This window comes from Vicugna pacos, chromosome 16 (assembly GCF_048564905.1).
Source record: "Vicugna pacos chromosome 16, VicPac4, whole genome shotgun sequence".
Classification (NCBI taxonomy): Eukaryota; Metazoa; Chordata; class Mammalia; order Artiodactyla; family Camelidae; genus Vicugna; species Vicugna pacos.
In genome coordinates this window covers 7,024,481-7,043,792 of record NC_133002.1, presented here as the reverse complement: position 1 = coordinate 7,043,792, position 19,312 = coordinate 7,024,481, and the positions used below count along the sequence as shown (strand labels likewise).

The following is a 19,312-nucleotide window of genomic DNA, read 5'->3' as shown; positions in this document are numbered from 1 at the left end:
CTAGTCGGAGGACTTGGTGGCCCATGTTTTCTCACTACAGCGAGCTGCCTGCTGTGTACCAGGCGTGTTGGGAGGCGCTGGGGGGGTGGGGGCGGAATGGAGAGGTGAATGAGCGCCAGGCCAACATCTTTACTTTTAGGCTGTTTCACAGTCCAATGAGGAAGACGGATGGACAAAGCACTGAAAGGGAAGCAGCTGTCCAAAAGGCTGAGGCCACCCTGTAGGGGAGGGGGTTACACCACTGAAGGGAGTGAGGCAGGGTGCCTGGGGGAGAAAAGAGACTTCAGAGGTGAGAGAACATGGAAATGGAGTTTGAAAGATCTGAGAAGCAATTTTAACAGGGAGAAAAGGAAACAAAAGGCCTTCCAGGTAGAGGGAGGGGACAGCATACACAAAAGTAGAAGGTGTGAGTGGCAGCTCCTCACCGCATTAGTAAGAGCACTGTCTCTCACTGCCAAGGAGGGAGGTAAGGGGCTTCCACGTTTTCTGCCATTTCCCCGATGAGGAACCCTAAGGGCAATCCCTGCCTCTCACGTGGGCTGTGTGAGCTGGAAGTTCACTTCACTAAAAGTTCCTTTTCAAATGTATGCCTCACCACTGCCCCTCAAGCTAGCCGGACAGGCATGGCTTTCCCACTTTTCAGATGAGGAAACTGAAGCTCCCAGGGGCAAAGTGACTAGCTCAATTCACAGGCCAGCAGATGCCGGGGCCGGGGCTCAAGAATGGAACCGGAATGTTCCATTTACCTAGGAGATCTGATTGCTTAGCACTTGGGGGCTTCTACCTCCAGACGCCCAGAAACCCCACCAGTCCCTCTAGTGCCACAGAGGACAGGTCTCCCCAAGCTGTGCCCCCACTGCCACAGGGGAGTGGTCCCTGTAGTCCCCCTGACCCAGGTTTCCTCTGGCCCCGCCAGGAGAAGAGGATGGCCTACAGAACATTAGCCGAGATCTTTGACATCAACAGGTCAATATTCAAGTGCCCGTGGCTGGAATATCCAGAAAGGACCAAAGGTGAGGCTGGAGAGGACAGGAGTGGAGTCAGGGACAGGGGCCTGAGAAGGAAAGGTCCCTGGCACCCACTCCCTGGCAGGGTCCAGCTGATTTCAGCAAATCCATGGGAGGGGTCAGGGCGGACTGCTGGATACTTTGAGGGCTCGCCACAGCGCTCGAGGAAAGTTTCCAGGGCCCTCGAAGAGGGACGTCTCTGTGTCTCACCAGCTTCTGCTCCCTCATCTGCACCCTCCTCTCTACCCAACTCTCACATCTCCAAGATTTTAAGTTGTTCCCAATGCCTAATGCATCTATCTGGCTAACGCCTACCTGGACTGAAGACTCAGCTTATGAATCATCTCTGAAATCTTCCCTGCTCCTCCCAACCAGGTTAGGGGCCCCTCATCTGTACCACCTATGCCTTTATCCATCTTCATCTTTGTTTCCTCTTGTTAATCACTAATAAACAGTGCTGTCTCACCAGCTGGACCAGTGCTTCCCAAAGTCTGTTTCCAGAAGAAATGCAAATTCTCAGACCCTGCCCCAGGTTTACTGAATCAGTACTCTAGGGCTGATGAGTCTGCAGCTGGGCATAAAGAACTCGGTGTTTTAACAAGCTCTCCAATTGTTTCTAATGCACGCTCAAATTTGAGAACCACCGAATGAAACCAGTGGTTTTCACATGAGCTGCACATTAGAATCCCCCGGGGAGCTTTCAAAAATGCCTAGGCCCCTTCCTCAGAGAATCTGATTCAACCCATCTGAGGTGGGGCTGAGGCACGTTAAAAATTCCCCCAAATAATTCTAGTATGCAGCCAGGGCTGAGAACCACCGCGGTGCTAGACCAGCGCTTCTCAGATTTCAACACGCATAGGAATCTTGCTCAAATGAAGATCCTGATTCAGGAGGTCTGGGGTGGAGCCTGAGATTCTGCATTTCTGAGAAGCTCCCAGGCGATGGCAGTTCTGCTGCTCCACTGGCCACATTCTGAGCAGCAAGGTACCAGAGAACCATGAGCCCCTTAAGGACAGGAACTATGCCTTATTTACCTCCCTGGTGTAGTGTTCACTAAACGCTGAACGATGAATGCCTGGATGGATGATTCTTCAACCCTCCTCGGTAATCGCTGTCTCATTTGTACCACAGAATTCAGAAAAGCCATGGCTCCTGTTCACCTGCCTTTGTCCTGCTACCAGGTAAGACCCCTAACTTTTGCCACCCTGCGAGCCTGGCTAAAGGAGGAGGGGCAGCAGGCTGTCCCTTCCCATTAACGCCAGCTCACAGAACCCCAAAACTCACCCCTAGGGCTGCCACTAACTCTGTGTGACCTTGGACAAGTCGCTTTCCCTCCCTGAGGCTCAGGAGCTTCCTCTGCCACAGGCCAACCCCTGCCCAGCTCCCTTTGTTGGGTTGCTATGAGAGAATATCTCTATAAGGCCTGGGCTATGCAGGCAGTACTTAATGAGTCATTTGTATTAATTAACACAGGGATCCTCCTAGTTGGAGTTGCCAGATAAAGTGGGATGCCCAATTAGCATTTCCGATGAACGATGAAGAATTTTTGAAATATGAGTATGTCCTAAATATTGCCTTCATTACCTGAAATACGAATTTAACTGGACATCTCGTTTCTTATTTGCTTGGTTTTTACTAATCAGAGTGAGTCAATGCCACATTTTCTGAAATCACGACAATCCCGAGAACTCTTATTATGATCTCAGTCACCAAACTGGGAGGCGCTGGCTGAAGCCCCTCTTCCTCATTGCTCAAAGATCTGTGGTAGAAACAGGGAGGCTTGAGAAGAGACAGGAATGAATCCTAATGGAGTCTTCAGAGAAAGACCCTGACCCATCCAGAACCCTCCACTACACTCAGAGCTACAGTCTCACAACTGTTTAAGAGATAGATTATTTGAAGAATAATCTGCTTTTCCAATGAAACTGTTAAGTCCTAGGAGGGCAGGGACGATAACTGGATCCCCAGCACAGAGCACAGTGCTTGGCATCTAACAGGTGCACAATAAATTCTGTTGAATACCCGAATGAACGAACAGAAGCCTGCGTTTCGCCCCTCTTTACTCCGCATCTCCCTCATTCCTTTCCCTTTTCATCTCCTTTTGCCCAGATGACATTTTTAAAGTGCTTTGAGAGCCTCAAATAACCAAACTGTGTACAGCTGTGCCTCGGTATCCACAGGGGATGGGTTCCAGGACTCCTGTGGATATCAAAATCCACAGATACTCAAGTCCCTTACATAAAATGGTGTGGTGTTGGCATGTAACTTACACATATCCCCACAAGCACTTTAAATCATCTCTAGATTACTATAATACCTAATATCATGTAAATAATATGTAAATAGTTGCTGCGTGCAGGACAAATTCAAGTTTTTGTTTTTGTAACTTTCTGGGATTTTTTTTTTCCCAAATATTTTCATTCCACAGTTGGTTGAAGCCATGGATGTGGAACCCGCGGGTATGGAGGGCCGACTGCACTCAGATCAATTTATGATCAACAATGGCTCCACAATCTTTCTCACAACCACCTTGGGAGGGGTACAGAACAAGGATTATTGGCTCCATTTTGCAGATGAGAAGACTGAGGTCTTGGAAGGGTCTTGCCGAGTCACACAGTGGGTTAGGAGGTGGCTGTGACTTTAGCTCAGATGAGAGGCTGAAAGCCATTCCTCTCACCTAGTCCCTTCTCACCTTGGTCATTTTCCTGGCTGAGGAATGTCCCCTGTGATGGCTCTGCCACTCACACCCCCAGGTGCCAAAAGAAGAGATACCCCCAAGTCCGGAGTGCTGGAGGCAGAACCCCAGTAAGCCAAGCTCCGTACCTTACCGCCACTCCAAGAAGCCTGAGATCTACCCGCACTGGTGCACCCTGTATGATCAGCAGAAGGAACAGGAGGCCCAGAAGACATTGTGGAAAATGAGAAATCACCCTAGGTGCGATTTGCCCCCTCCTATTCTCCACACCTTCCACATCTTCTAGAAAAGAAAGCAAAGAGAAGAAAGGGGTAAGGTGGGGCTGGGGGTGGGGCAAGTCAGCCTACAGATCCCAGAGGAGAGCCTGGGGTAGGAGGCTGATCTGTCTTCCTCTGGTCCCATCTCTGAGCTGGGCTGAGAACCAGGCGCAGAGGAGAGTTTGTGAAGTAAGGAGGGAGGGAACAAGGGGACCAGGGCTACCTGTGAAATTTCTCACACAGGTACCTCAAAGAAGACACCCTCATCCAAAATTTCCATCTCCCCATGCGCAAGTTGACTACAAAATCTCAGATGGAATCCAAGCCCTTAGACCCTACTGGGGACCCCCTGAAGTGGCAAAGATTAAAGGTCAGGGACCATGGTGGGAAGGAGAATGGGGAGACTCGGGAGACTCCCCTCCTGTGGGTTCCCTGACCTCGGGCTCACACCATCCTTCAGCCCTCGGCCCCTGCCTGTAGAACAGAGGGAGGGGAGGAGAAGGGGCTGGATGAGCTCTTTCCAGTTTGAAAGTGTAGCTGTAGAGCTACATGTATCCCTTTCTTCCCTTCCACTGGCTGGCTCCCTTGGATGGGCAGGAGCTCACAGAAAGCCTGAAATCTCCCAGAGAAGATGAGCAGTTCTACGCAGCACAGGTGAGAAGTGGCCAGGCTTGAGGAATGTGGGCACAGGTAGGAACTGGCTGGGCTGAGGGGAGAAAGATGCTTGAGGTGGAGGGTGGGGGTGGGGTGGTAGTCCAAGAACAGACTCCACCCCTGTCCAGAGGATGGTAACGCCTGGTGCTGGTCTCCAAGGTCTCTTCCCTTTCCTCTACCCTTGTCCCTGCAGGCTCTGGGGTGCCTGGGCGTCAGTGACAAGTTTATCATGGAAGCACTGTGGCAGGTGGTGAGTCTGGGGCTGCAGAGTTCGGAAGAGGAGGAAAGAGGGCCTGACGTGTGTAGAGCATGGGCACATGGGCATAGACAGGGCTCACCAGGGTCAGGGACAATGGGTCAGATCCAGCGAAAAGAGCGCCACCTTGTGCAGCATGTCCCCATCTCATGTCCTCAGCTTCTTTAAAGGGCAGCTTGATCTAAAAGGATGGGAAGAGGAAATCTGAAGATTCCCTTTGTCTAACAGAAAAGATGTTCAGCTGACAAGCCAGAAGGGAGCTGGTATTGAGTTCACCCTCTACCTTAACTGAGTCAGTGTCCCGTGCCTATATGCCAATTAAGAAGGAGGGGGACTGTGTTCTGATCCACAATCTCGTTTAAATCTTCCCATACCAGGACTAAATAGTAGTATCTGCATTTTTCTAATGAGAAAATAGAAGTTCTGAGAGGCCAAGTGACTTGCCCAAGGCCACATGGTTACCAGATACCATAAAGGGGCTTGAATGGAAGTCTCACTCCCAAGTTGTCTTCCTTCCATCGCACCACCCTGCCTGTGCTGTGTTTGAGCAAAGACAGGTCATTCTCTAGGGCTCGGTTTCCTTGCTTGTCAAATGAAAGGTTAAGCTGAGATGATTCTTAAAGCTCTGACATTCCATCATCTTATGGCATGTTTCCACCACTGCCTCTTAAATCAGGCCCGGACTGGTCCAAAGAGAGTGAAGCATGAGGCCTGTCGAACCCTGGCCATCCTGGGTGAGTATGTCCTCTCCCTGGGTGGAGTAGGGGGAGGCGAGGAAGGGGACAGTGCAGCCACTCTCCCCTTCCCCTGTCTGGGAAGGACAGAGGAAGTGGAGTGTACACCCACTCCAGCCTAGCTGCTGGCAGGGTCTGGGAACCATCCTGGTACTGCTGGGGGCAGAGAGGAAGGTGGGGTGTAAAAGGCAGGAGGGACTGGAGGGAGGTAGAGCGGACCTGCAGTCATGCTCAGCCAGCTGCCCCGGTGTCCCGGGTGGACGGGCAGCACCGTGGGATCCAGTACTTGGAAATTCTGTCCTAAGAGCCCGGTGGAGTCAAATCAATCCTGGCAGAGAGGAGCAGCCCCTGAGGCTCTGCCCTGACCTGAGGATCCTCCCTGTCCAGGTTGCCTGAATAAGCACGTGATCCAAACTCTCATCAAACAGCTGAAGGGGCAAAATGAGGGGCAAAGGATGGACACTCTGACGGGGCTTCGAGCGGCTCTGAACGCATGGACTGCTGTCCCCAAAGACCAGGTGCCTGGGGGGAGAGTCAGTAACGGGTGAGGTAAGCAAGGTAACTGATCGTGTTGGCTGGGGGTTTGGCCAAGGAGAAGGTAACCTAGCTCCTGGCTCTGATGCAGGAGGAAGATGTCCTTGTGGAGTTCCCTGTGGAGTAAGTTCCCTGAACAGAAACCACTTAACTGGCGAAGCCACTTAACTACTCATATAACCTCTGAAAAGCCAGCTTCAGAGCTGCAACTTGCCCATCTCTAAAATTGATAGTGATTATTTTATAGCATTGTTGACAAGATTAAATGAGATACTGTACATAAAGCACCTAGTTCAATGCATGTGCTCTTTAAATGAGAAACCATCATTATTATTATCATCCATAAGAATAACCTATTAAAGGAAAACCTCTGTCAAGAGGGGACAGGGACCAAGAAAGTGCTGACACTACTTGAGATTTTTCCCTTTTCGGTTCTCTTACTTTGACCTCATCAATGCTCCATGTAAAATAGAATTCATCCTTCATCTATTTACTCAACAAACATATATTAAACAATTATCATGTGCCAGGTACCACCCTAGGCCCTTAGGATACATCAGTGAACCAAGCAGGCAAAGAAACCTGCTCTCAGGGAGCTTACATTCTAGTGGGGGGAGACATTTAATTACATAGTATGTTAGAAGTGACAAGTGCAATGGAAAAATTACATAGCAGGGTGAGGGTGATCAGGAATGCCAAGTGGAGATGGGGGTAGGTTGCAATTTTAAACATGGACGACAGGGAAGGCCTCATTTAGAAGTTGTCGTTTGAGCAAAGATGTGAAGAAGGTGAGGGGTAGTCCGCAGATATCTGAGAGAAGGCATTCCTGGCGGAAGGACAAATCAACGCAAGGGCCCTAAGGCAGGAGCACGCCTGGCATGGTCAAGGAACAGCCAGGAGGCCACGTGGTGGAGGTGGAGTGGGAAGAGAGAAAGCAGGGGGAAGTGAAATTAGGTCAAAGCCATTACCAGGAGACTAGATCATATGTGGCCTTCTGGATGACTTTAAGTACTTGAGCCTTTCCTCCGAGTGGAATGGGCAGCGACATGATCTAACTTATATTTCAAAATGCTCACTCTGACTGCTATGTTGAGAAAGGATGAGTGGGGAGTGGGGGTCGGGGGGAGGCAAGAGTGGAAGCAGAGAGACCAGTCAGGGGCTGCTGAGGCAATCCTGGTGAGATACAATGGTGGCTTGGACCACAGTCGTTACAGTGGGATTGGTAAAAAGTTTTTAAACTCTGGATGTATTTTTTTTTTTTAACTCTGGATGTATTTTAAAAGTAAAACTCTGACAGATTGAATGTGAGTTATAAAAGACAGTGAGGAAACAAGGATGAAGCCAAAGTTTTTGGCCTCAAACTGAAAGGATGGAGTTGTTATTGACTAAGATAGAGAAAGATGCAGGCGGAACACGTTTGGAGGTAACACCGTGAGTCCAATTTTGGACAAGTTATGTTTGAGATGTCCAATGGACTTCCAAGGGAGACAGCAAGTAAAGGGCTAGATGTATAATCTGGAGTTTAGACGTCTGAACTAGAGAAAGAAATCGGAGTTATCAGCACATAGACAGAAATTACTGTCATTTAGCTAGATGAGATCACTAAGAAATGAACCAAGAATCAAACCTTGGGGAACCCCAGTGTTAAGAGGTCAGAAATAAGAGGAAGACCTGGTAAATACTGAAAAGTGGCCAATAGGTAAGAAGACAACCAAGAGTGTGGTATTCTGAAAATCAATTGAAGAACATGTATCAAGGAAAGGAGACCAAACCATATCAAATAATAAAGGATGAAGAATTGATACAATGAATTTAACAATGTGGGAATCATTGATTATCTTAACAAGAACCATTTCGGTGGGGCAGTGGAGGTGAAGACCTAAATGAAGTGGGTTTAAGAGAGAATGGGAGGAAAGACGTTAGAGATGGCAAGAACAGACAACTTTCCAAGTTTTGCTAGAAAGAGTTGTGGTTGGCATCTGGGGTAAATTCTAGAAAAAAGAAAAATAACAGCATGTTTCAATGCTGAGGGATAACGATCCAGTGGTTACAAAAATGAAAATTTTGAAGACAGTGGGAAGAATTTTGCAGCAACAGGATGAGATTGAATACACTAGTGGAGAGATTGACTTTAGATAGCTGGTCGTAGTCCATAGTAACAAGCGGGAAGGAATAACATACGGAGGTGCAGGTGTTGAAAGTTGGAGAGAAGTGGTGGTAAATGTCTCTGAAAATTATTTTCTAGTTGCTTTTATTTGCTTAGTAAAGTAGGAAGCATAGTCTCATCAACTTAAGAGAACAGAGGAAGAAGTGTTAAAGATTCCAGAGGAAAGAGTGTGAATGAGGAAGGTGGGAAAGAGAATTGCCCGGGGGAAAACAGTATGATCACTAGGCAGTATTAAGGGTCTACATCACAATTTCTTCTCTAGGAAGTGTAGGCACAGAGTCAGTGGAGAGTTGAGGACCATGAAGCAAGACAGGGTAAAGGAGTTGAGTGAGCAGGACCACGGAATTTAAGCTGGGTAAAGAGGGAAGAAAGTGGGAGCAGTGAAAATGTGCTCAGTGGACTGTTAGTCTTTGTGGAGTCCAACAACTGTTGACATCAGAGGTGAGCTAGAAAGACAGGAGGAGATGGAGATCAGAGAAGTTGCAGTAATGGGTAATGATAGTCTCTTTGTGGGAATTAGTCTCTGACCCAGAACAGACCAGGTTATTGGAAGAGAGGCGTTGGGTCAATGACATACACATTTTTTCAAATGCCAGGAATGAAGACAGCAGAAGGATGTGACCTAGGAGCAAGTAGATGACAGCAAAAATAAGGAGAAGTGGGTAAAATAATCTCATGACAGGAGATTCACTTTAGGGAGGAGGAAGAATGGTCTGGAAGCAGTAATGACTGCCCTCTTAACAAAGCCTGGCTGATGACACGGTCCCAGCACCCATTTCACCTCCCGTCTCCCGCTCAGAGGACTCAAGTCGAGGATGAAGATAAGTTGGTGTCGGTGCTGCAGATGCTGATAAAGAAGCCATTCAGTGAAGCAGCCAGAGAGGCGGCGCTGTGCTTGGGTTTCCTGAGGCCCTGCAGCCACACAGCCCGAGACTACCTGCTGCAGTCCCTGTGCCAAGGGCCGAAGACCCAGCAGATGAAGGTGTGCGGGGTACTAGCTGTGCGGTGCTCCCTGGGAGAACTGGAGAAACAGTGCTGACTTTGGTGGGGTCTGGACCCTGTCATCCTTACCCTAAAAGCAGCTTTAGCAGGGAGCCCTGCAGGGTTCTGTGTGTGTGACTATGTACATGCATGAGTACGGGGTCATATGGATGAAAGTGTATACGTGTCTGTATATATTCAGTTTGTATGGGCGTTCACTTATGTATCTGCACACATGTGCACACACGAAGTTGTGCTCTCATTCAAGAGGCCAAGAGGGAGGAGAAAGGACCCCACCTGTTCCCTATAAGTTCCAGCCCTCAAGTCTGCTTGGCCATCCAGATGCCACTTGGTCCTGCATACCCCACTCCGCCCTGCCCACCCCACAGGCACTTACTATGCTGGTCAACATAATGGGTGTGCACTCAGCCACCGTCATCAGGACCATCCTAGACCAGCTGCGCTATTCCAGTGTCCTTGAGGTAAGCTCTAGGGCTGCCTAGTACCCTCCCTTCTCCAGCACTCAGACAGGGCTGGGGGATGAGGAAGGGAGTCTGTCCTTCATGCCTTCCCCAACCTGCCCTCAGCACCGCTTTGAAGCCACCCAGATGCTCAAGACCATCGGGCTAGAAAGGATCCAGGCACAGGGTTTGGAAGGACTCACATTTGAACTGCTCAGACGGAAGACATATAATGAACCCTTCTTCGTAAGTGAGACCAAAGCTCCCAAGCCTGGGCAGCCTGAACCTGTCCCTTTACCTTTCTCTGAAGACCCCCCACCCCTGCAGCTTGGTTCCCATCACACTGCCCCCTCCAAAGCCTCACATTCACCCTAACACAACCCCTGTTTTCAAGCCACCTTGCCTTCACTCAGGCAGTTCTCTCAGCTTAAATGCCCTGAGTCATCCCTCCCTCTTCTGCAAGGTGGAAAACGGCCTCATGCTTTCAGTCCCACTGGTAAGTAACTCGTCCCTCCTCCTGCCTATCCAAGTACGGCTGCCCCTCCCAGACCAGTCCAAACAGCATCTCCTATGGGAAGCTTTCCGCAGTCACCACGAACAGAATCACCCTGCCTCCCTCTGTGTTCCCTTGCATTTACTTTTGTTACAGCTTGTTACAAAACCAGCCACAGAACTTCTACAGACATCTTTCTAAAGCCTAAATCAGACTGTGGCTCACAACAATCGCGGCACAGAACTTCTCAGTCTCCCCCCAAACCCTCAGGAGGGCTTACGCTGCCCTTCGCCACGCAGGCCTGCCTACCTCTCCAGCCTCACCACATGGCTGCTCGGAGCCACACACCAGCTGTGCTGAGGAACACTCTGTCCCGATTTATACCTGTGCTCCCAGTGTAACTACTCAGTGCCCCCAGCTTGAAGAGTCTGTTTGGTCACCTAGCCAAACTGAATTATTTCTGTTCCCGAGCCTTTCTGTGCCCTTCCTTGCTTCAGGCTTTTCTGCATGCTCTCCCTCTGCCTGGGATGCACCCAGCCCTCAGCTGAGGCATCACTTCCCCCAGGAAATCTTCCTGGTCCTCAGACTGTGTTAGGAGACCCTCCTGTTGCACCCTACACTTAGTTCAGTAGTGTAACTGCCTGGTCACTAGTCTGCTTCCCCACCAGACCATGAGCTCCTCAAGGCAAGGACCACACAGAGCACAAAGTAAACATTCAGCAGGGGTTCGCAAAGCACCTAAGGGCACATCCCTGCAATCCTGCTCTCTGTTGTCCCACCTTAATCCCTTTTCAGGCTATGAGGCAGGCTGTTGCTGAAACTGTGGAAGAGCTCAAGATGAAGCCTACAGTGATGAACTTGGTGGAGGCGTGAGTGATGAACTTGGACTGGGAGCTGCCAGGGCCAAATCCTAGGCCATGGGAAGGGAGCAGAGGGTCAAAGAGAGCTGAGAACCTTCTGCCTCTTCTCAGCACACACTTGTCTGTGCCCCTGGCCAAGTCACTCTTTGGCCCCTGGGCTTTTCTTCATCTGTTAAAAGAGGCTGATAACACCTGCCATGCAGGGTTGCTACAAAGCTCAAATTAAGGGGAAGACATCAAAGGGACTTATAAATGGTAAAGTTCTGGACAGATGTGAGTCCTGATTGTCATTTCATGCCTCCTGGAAAACTGTAGTACCTGCCTTTCCCCTCTCTGACCCAAGAAACAAGAGGGGGACGTTAATGAAATTAATATCACTCGTCAGCTTATGCCTGACTCAATCTGGACTGTAGAAAGAAGCCAGCCTTCCCCCTCTTCCCCTGAGTTGGACCACGACACACTTACTCCCTTCTACACAGGCAGCTGATGAGCTCAGATGTCACTGCACGCCAGGAAGCAGTCATCTCTTTGGTAAGGCCAGCTCTGCTCCTCTCACCAGATGTGCTGACGGCAGGTGGAACAGGCAGCTGAGCAGAGCTACTGAGGGGAAGAAAGGGCTGTGAAGTTTGGGGAGGTGGTCTGCTTGCTTTTCTATTTCAGAATTCCAGCCCTATCAGGAGATCAGGAAAACCTTTTCTCCAGGATTAGAGGTGGGTGGGATAAGGAACAGGAGACGGGTGAGAGGGCGCTACTTAGATATTGCAGAAATTGTCTTGACTCTCCTGGTGAAAAATTGTACCGGAACCCAATCCAGTGTCCCCAAAAGGCAAAGAAAGGAGTATGTCAGCTGGGAAGCCGAATCTCCCTTTCTCCAGGCACAGGGTCATCCCAAGGGGACTAGAATAGAAAAGAGTGTAGGTGGGGCATCTTCCTGGGCTGGCTACTCAGGCGCCCTCATTCTCCCTCTGCCAGGGCGTCCTGGGGAGCCGCAGCACACAAACGTTCCACCTGGTCCTGGACATGCTGGACGTGGAAAAGAACCCATCTGTGAAGAAGAGCGTAAGGCATTCCTGCCCACCTCTTCCTCTTCTCAACCCGTCCTCTTCCAAGCCTCTCCCACCTACCCTCACCACTCGCTCTTTGTCAGAGGGAGGAGAGGCGAATGAGCCCTTAGACACTGTCCCTTGACCTCATTTCCTGGGGCCATAGTGGCCTGTGACCTGAGCACCCTCCCCCTACCGGCCCTGGAGCTCCCCTCCCTTCCCAGCGCTGGCCTGAAGTGAGCCAGCCAGAGGGCTTTTGTTTGAATGCAGCTACAAGAAGCATTAATTCTCTTGGCTTCAACTGATCCCTGGATCCAAAACAAGCTGAAGAACAAGGTGCTCTTTGTACACGAGGTACCTAAGACCATCGAGAAGGTAGAGCCTACGAGGTTCCGGAAAGAGTCTGAGAACCCAGAAGAGTTAAATGTCCAAGACTTTCAACTTGCACAGCCGAACCCCTTGTTTCTTACAAAGGCCAGTGCCACATCGGACCAACGGAAAAAGTAAAATGCCCAGAAAGGGTCTGAGACCTGTGCCTTCGCACCCTGTTTCTCTAAATCACAAAAACACAAGCCACAGGCCCCGGGGTCCTGGGCACTGAGGATCAGGAAACAGCTCCTGATCCTTGCTCAGACCTCCAAATAGGTCAGTTCTTTTGGCTGAGCCCCGTCTCTCTCCTTGAGAGCTCTCCCAAGAAAACAATCTATACTTATCTTCCATGAATAAATGAGCATCTCTCTACCTACCACGGCTCTTCCCTTCCTCATGGGCTGCACTGAAATATAGGTCTCCTCACTCCTGGCTGAGTGTTTCTTCCACTCAGCCACGTGTCCTTTCCATGAGACAGAGCTGCTCTGGACAGCCAGCCTGCCTCCCTAAATCAAGCCCTTGTCTACGCCCAGAATTTGATGATAAAGCTAGAGAACTGGGCTTCTGCCCAGAGGGCCCTGCTGAGGGGAAAAATGGGAGAAAAGCTTGGCATTTGGACCATTTCCTCTTACTAACTTATCCCCCTCCTCCCCTCCCCCACTTCCCTATCAGTGGTCAGGAGATAAGTAAGTTTTTAATCAAGACCAACTGTCCTCTCTGCTGTCCCTTCTCCTACACCTGCTTTCTACCTACCTCAGGTCATTCCCTTTGACGGACTTTGTTTACTCTCGAAAACTGCCTTAGTTTCTCCGTTATTTTTACTGAAGGCTTCAGCTTCCCTCTGCCAACAGGATCTGCCACACCAATCCCAAAATGCTATATCCTCCATTAAAAGGAAAAGCGCAGACTTGGGAGTTAGACAAATCCGAAAACTAATCCTAGGGTCCATCACTTACTTGATCTTTGACTTTGGACAAGTTACTGAGCCTTTGTTTCCTCACCTCTAAAATGAAGAGAATAATGCATACTACTTCAGAGTTCCTCTGAGATTAAACAACACACAGCCTACCGGTGCCAGCGTGACACAGCAGGCACTCAGATGCGGGCTTCTTTTCTCTCTCTTCCTCTCTTCAGTGTTGCCATGTGAACCTGGGATGACCAGAGGTTTAAAAAGTCCTGCCACCTCTTGTTACTCCTCAAGTCTTGTTGCACAATCTAACGAGAGGTCAAGATCTTCCCATGAAGCAGAGAAAGGTCAAAATAAAACAGATGCTCCCTTCCACTTCCCCACGCTCCAGGTTCTAGAGTAGCCCAGTTATATTCCGAGTCCAGCATGGTGTGTGTTGCTGAGATTTATCTGCCCGGCTGCCCTATCACTTCCAGATTCATGTTTGCTTTGCAGAGTTGTAAGTAAAAACCAAAAGAGAAGTTTCACTATTCTGGAGTATAAACAACACTGGCTCTAACAGTGTGCCACAAAGACCAAAGATGGAAAAATGATCTTTTCTTCTTTTGCCCACTCGCAGTTTTGTGCCAATGAGCAACATAACCTGAATTTCCCTGGGCCTTAACAGCCTGTGGGTACAAATGAGGCCTTATCAACTACGTAATTCAGGCTCTCAACTGCAGAATCCATCCTGCCCACAGATCTCCAACCCCCCTCTTCCATATTTCTGGGTCTCCCCAGGCGATGCTGATTACTCGGCCAGATACCAGTCTCTGCTCAGTAGGACCTCAATCCTCATTTCACCAGTCCTCACCAGAAGATTTAAGACAGCACTGAGCGTAAAGGTCTGCACAGAGCACCGACCATCTAGTATGCCACCAATGTACCGGAGCCTTTCCAGTACCAAGGCCACCTAGATCCAATGTTCTTAGAAATATGCTGAATCCGAGCTGTGGCCAACTTCCGGCAGAGATCTGAAATGCCCACTGCTCTCAGCCATTAGAATCTGTTGGGACTGACTGCGGGCTACCATCCAAAATGTAAGTCTTCTTCTTTTCTTTCCTCCCTATCTAATGGGATCTCTGGATACTCCTACTGATGGCAAAAAAAAAAAAAAAAAAAAAAAGAAAGAAAGAAAAGCAACGCATTTACACCCTCTACCTCTTTCCTAGACACTCTCATCCGTCTCTGTGCTGTAACTGAAATCTGGCTCTCTCAAACTGGCCTCTTCCTGAAATCTCAGGTGGTGCTCATCCCCCTACACCCTTCCAATGTCACCATGTCCTGTCATTGTTCCTGAGGGTCTGGGCTCTCTAACCAGCTGTACCACCCTCTGCTCCACTTCCCTATTTTCTCTCTCTCATCATTGCCTAGATCTTAGTCTTGCTATCGCCCTGATTTGAACAACCATCCAACACCTCAGCTTCTCAGTCCTTGAGGTAACGCCGAAGGCTTTCCCCTTCCACTCACTTCAGCTACCCGCTTCCAGGGCCACACTTAGCCCTTGTCATCCCCAGGAATTGCTCCATCTCCAAAATCCTGAACATCTACTTTCTGATCCAAACCTTCCATCTATCCAGCTTTTTATCCCCACTACCTGTCCTTTGAATCTCATCAGCAACACTAAGCTTTTGACTTCCCTATGTTCTCTGTTAACCCGCCTCTTTTTAAATTTCTTCTCAGCCTGGACTCCATCCATCAACCACTATCCTCACTAGTCTCATACTTCCACCATCACCTACCTCTCTGACTAGTAAAATCCCCAACCCTGAATCACACTGCCTCTGATTCTATAAGCATGTTGCCGATTCTTAGTGGAGAAACTTAACACGTCCATAGATTGGTACCCCTAAAATACTTGCCTCCTATCTTAGCGAAGTCCATATTGTTGTCTGGCAATTTTATGGGTTCCTAGTCACGATTCTCTGCTATTTCATACAATGGTTATTTCAAGCCTTCACTGCTATCTTCTCATTTCCTACAGTCTCTTCAAACTTTTTATATTACTTCCACATCTCTCCTCGGGGGAGGCGGGGGAGACATCAGATGAAGTTACCTAAATGTCCTGCCTTACCTTTCAACTTACCTGTCACAAGAATCCTCGTATACAGTCGTCAAGAGCGCAGGCTCCAAGGCCAGGCGCTCTGGTTCATATCCTAGCTCTTGATCTTGGGTAAGGCGCCTAACCTTTCAGAGCCTCTGTTCTTCAATGTCCCTTTCAAAAGCCGCTTCCAGTGGCAATCAGAATCGTTTACACCATTCACCTCTTCTGAAGTGAGAAATTCCCTATACCTCCTTGCCTCACAGCCTCATCATGAGAAGTATGAGTTAACACACACAGATTGCTTCTAACAGTGCCTGGCACACAGCAACCTCCCAATACATGTTAGCCATTTGCTGCTACTATTATCAGCATTTGCACTTATTCTTACCTCCAATTACATGCAAGAAGCATTCTCCTCTTCTGAGGCAAGATCCTCCACCAGTGTTCTGGAAGCCATTCCTTCAAGGAATTTGAGTATCAATTATCCCCATTTGCTTCCAAATAGTGTATAAACATGATCAATTCCCACCCATCTTAAAAATAACCTTCCACAAACCCATATCCTTGTCATATGCCTCTTCTTACCTCACCCCACCTCTAACCACCCTTCATCATCAAGATTCTTAAATAGTTACTCACCTTATCCGTCTGCATTTCTCTTATTTCTATTATTCATTATCCTTCTTCAGCTTGGGTTCAGAATTCAATTCTCAACACAAACTGCTTTTGCTAAGGCAGTGATTCTCAAAAGGGGCAATTCTGCTCCCCAAGGAACAATGGCAACGTCACGAGACATTGTTGGTTGTCACAACTGGGGGCTGCTACTGGCATCTGGTGGTAGAGGGCAGGGATGCAGCTAAACATCCTACAAAGCATAGGACAGCCGCCCCCCCCCCCCCAGCAAAGAATTAGCCAACCAAAAATGCGAGTAGCGCCAGGGTTGAGAGACTATGCTAAGATAATTTACAGCCTCCATATAGCTAAATATAATGCATGTTTTCTATCCTTTATGACTTGGCCAGCCAGAGTACTTGACACCATTATCTTCTCTCCTTGAAATCCACTCTTCCCTTGGGTTCCACCAACACCTCACTAGCCATTCCCAGTCTGTTTCAGTATCCTCTTCTGTTCTCTTAAATATTAGTATTTCTCAGTGTTTTGTCATAGACTCTTGTCTCTCTACGGTCTCCAAAACCATTAGAATCAACTGGGGCTTTTTTTTTTAATGCCCCAGGCCTCCAGATTTGTTTTGGAGTGGAGCCAGACAGCTTTCATGTTTTAAAAAAGTTCCTAGATGATTCTGGTATTCAGCTAGGATGAAAAACCACTATTCAATCTTATTTTAATCACATCCACTCTCATCACTTTACCATTTATATTTTAATGACTCACATCCGTAACAGTCATTTAATTAATATTCATTGAGTACCTATTCTGTGCCTTACACTATTCTAGGTACTGGAGTAGAACAGTGAACAACAGACAAGGTTCCCTACTTTCCTGGAGCTTATATTCTAATGGAGGAGAGAAATAAACAAACATAAAGAGATCGTCTCATTCAGTGATACGTACTGTGATGACACTGTAAAAGGTGATGCGAGTGTGACTGGAAGAGGAAATATTTTAGCTAGGAAGGACAGCAAAGACCTGAGAGGGAGACTGGAATTCGACCCAACACTGTAGTGAAAAGGAGTCAGCCATGTGAATATATGAGGGAAGAGAATCCTAGACAAAGAGTATACAAAGATACTGAAGCAGAAGCATATTTGGTACCATCAAGAATTATGACCAGTATGATTAAAGCAAGGCAAGTATAGATAAATGTTCTACAGTGAAGTTGGAGAGACAAAGGTCAGATCATAGAGGCCTTTGTAAGCCAGGAAAAGGAATTTATAGCCTACATACAACGGAAAGTCATTGAAAAGGGTTTAAAGAGGCATGACATACAGGTTGATTTACATCTTTACAATACCGTTTGGCTCCTCTGTGAAAAAGAGATTTTAGAGGGGCAAGATTGTAGGGGATCTATTAATGGCTATTGCAATTATCCAAAAAAGAGATGACTATAGTTCATACCAGGACTGTAACCAAGAATATAAAGATGGTTTCAGGATGTATTTTGGAGACAGAATTAAAGGGGACCTGCAGGTACAGGATGAATGAACAAGAACTCAAATGTAAGTTCTAAGTTGTTCTTGTTTTTGGTTTTGGTTTTTTGGGGGGGTTGTGGGGTGATGAATTAGATTTATCTTAATGGAGGTACTAGGGGGTGACCCCCAAGACCTCGTGCATGCTAAGTACACACTCTACTACTGAGCTATACCCTCCCCCAGTTCTAAGTTTTTTAAATCTGATCTGGGTGGACAGTGAAGACATTTACTGAGGTGAAGACTAGGGAGAGGAACTGATTAGATCAAAAGTTCTGCTCAGTCCCAGCAGAGTCACCAAAAAAAAAAGTTATGTCCAATACATCCTAGTGGAAAGGTCAAGTAAGTAGCTGGTTATAATCCAGTTAAGAGGTCAGGACTGGAGACAAATTTGGTAGTCATCACCATATTAAATGGTATTTAAAGCCAAAGCCTGAATGACTTCACCCAGGATATAAGTGAGTATCAATAGAAAATAGAAAGGGGATCAGAACACGTTGAGAAACTTCCAACATGTAAAGGGTAATTAAAAAAGCTGGCAAAGGAGTCAGAAATCAGTAAGAAAGAAAATTAGTGGTGTGTAATGTTGAATGCTCTTTTCTGAGCTGCAGATTTGCACACCCAGCTGCCTACTGAATGTCTCTACCTAGAAGTTTCGTAAGTGCCCCAAAGTCTACTTACCCAAAGCTGAATTCATTCCCCTCTTCCTGCTCCCAAACCCATTCCTTTTCCAGTGTTTCCTATTTCGATGAACAGCACATCTACCTGACTCTTCTCTCCCCAATACTTCTGATATCCAGCCAAATCCTGTCAGATTTCCCCCTTCATTTCTCAAATCTATTTAGTTATCTCCTCCTTGCCCAGTCACTATCTGAGCTCAGACCAGTATCATCTCTCACCTGGCATACCATTCTGTCTCCAATCCAGCCTCTCTACAAGGCAGCCATAATCATATCTTTCAGTTGATGCCACTCAGGTCACTCCTCAGCTTAAAATCTTTTAATGACTCCCTACATGGAGACAGGGGGAAAATGAAATGCAAGGACCTTATTATTGAGCTGGTTTACCTCTCCAGTCTTATCTTCTTCATGCCCATTCTTGAACTCCTTCCTCCAATCATAATGTACTATATAAAATTCTCAGGCACACAGCCTGTTCCTCACTCTTTTAACTCCTGATTTATTTGTTCATGTCAGTGTTCTGTACTTGGCCAGTTCCTACTCTTCCCTCAAGACTCATCAAGCCTTCCCAACCCCACATGACTGGATTAAGTACCTTTCCAACCAGCCCTCAATGCACCTAGTACTTACTCTTACGGGAGCACTTACAGACTGTATGCTGTCCGTTTGCTTGATGGGCAACATATCCAGCATTTGATGCAGTGCCTTACCCTTGATAAGAGTAGGAAAAAGTTTTTTAATGAATACCAAGTAACACACTATGTACACTGGTATCTTAACCCTGGTTTGTCAAATCCTTACTTTCCCTATCTAGTCCTTAAACCTCGATATTCCCAGCATCTAGAACACTGCCCTAAATAAATGGTTCTTAGTTGTAAACTGAAACTAAACTATACCAAAATCACCTGGTAAGCTTAATATAAATTAAGATTCCCAGCCCTACCTCCCCACTGATTTCTGATGCAAAAGACCTGGGCTGAGGCC

At 47.7% G+C, this 19,312-nt stretch overlaps 1 protein-coding gene and 1 long non-coding RNA gene across 9 annotated transcripts in view; one reads left to right on the top strand and one right to left on the bottom strand.

Moving 5' to 3' along the window:
• The window catches only part of LOC116283604 (uncharacterized), a 58,063-nt gene extending 38,904 nt beyond the window's left edge, over positions 1 to 19,159 (bottom strand). For 3 of the 7 annotated variants that reach the window (XR_012060200.1, XR_012060205.1, XR_012060204.1), the window contains exons 1-7: positions 18,977 to 19,159; positions 18,548 to 18,658; positions 15,890 to 15,960; positions 11,565 to 11,699; positions 4,952 to 5,050; positions 3,831 to 3,984; positions 2,592 to 2,786 (exon numbers count right to left, since the gene is read on the bottom strand). This is a non-coding gene — a long non-coding RNA (uncharacterized lncRNA). The remainder of the gene's footprint in view (positions 1 to 2,591; positions 2,787 to 3,830; positions 3,985 to 4,951; positions 5,051 to 11,564; positions 11,700 to 15,889; positions 15,961 to 18,547; positions 18,659 to 18,976) is intronic. The other 4 variants (XR_012060202.1, XR_012060201.1, XR_012060203.1 and 1 more) reach the window with 4 other exon arrangements.
• On the top strand, positions 792 to 17,049 carry HEATR9 (HEAT repeat containing 9). Of its 2 annotated transcripts, XR_012060199.1 has the most exons (16): positions 792 to 1,013; positions 2,139 to 2,188; positions 3,761 to 3,942; positions 4,203 to 4,329; positions 4,557 to 4,613; positions 4,807 to 4,863; positions 5,546 to 5,603; positions 5,991 to 6,121; positions 9,104 to 9,286; positions 9,675 to 9,767; positions 9,873 to 9,992; positions 11,035 to 11,108; positions 11,579 to 11,630; positions 12,072 to 12,158; positions 14,199 to 14,497; positions 16,957 to 17,049. XR_012060199.1 is itself a non-coding variant. In XM_031685144.2 (15 exons), exons 1-15 carry the CDS (start codon positions 926 to 928, stop codon positions 12,647 to 12,649), a joined length of 1,596 nt encoding a protein of 531 aa, XP_031541004.2. In that variant the 5' UTR covers positions 792 to 925; the 3' UTR covers positions 12,650 to 12,887. The 2 variants fall into 2 exon arrangements, 1 of the variants encoding a protein (XP_031541004.2); XM_031685144.2 differs by lacking the exons at positions 14,199 to 14,497; positions 16,957 to 17,049 and adding an exon at positions 12,413 to 12,887.
• Positions 19,160 to 19,312: the final 153 nt, after the last annotated feature.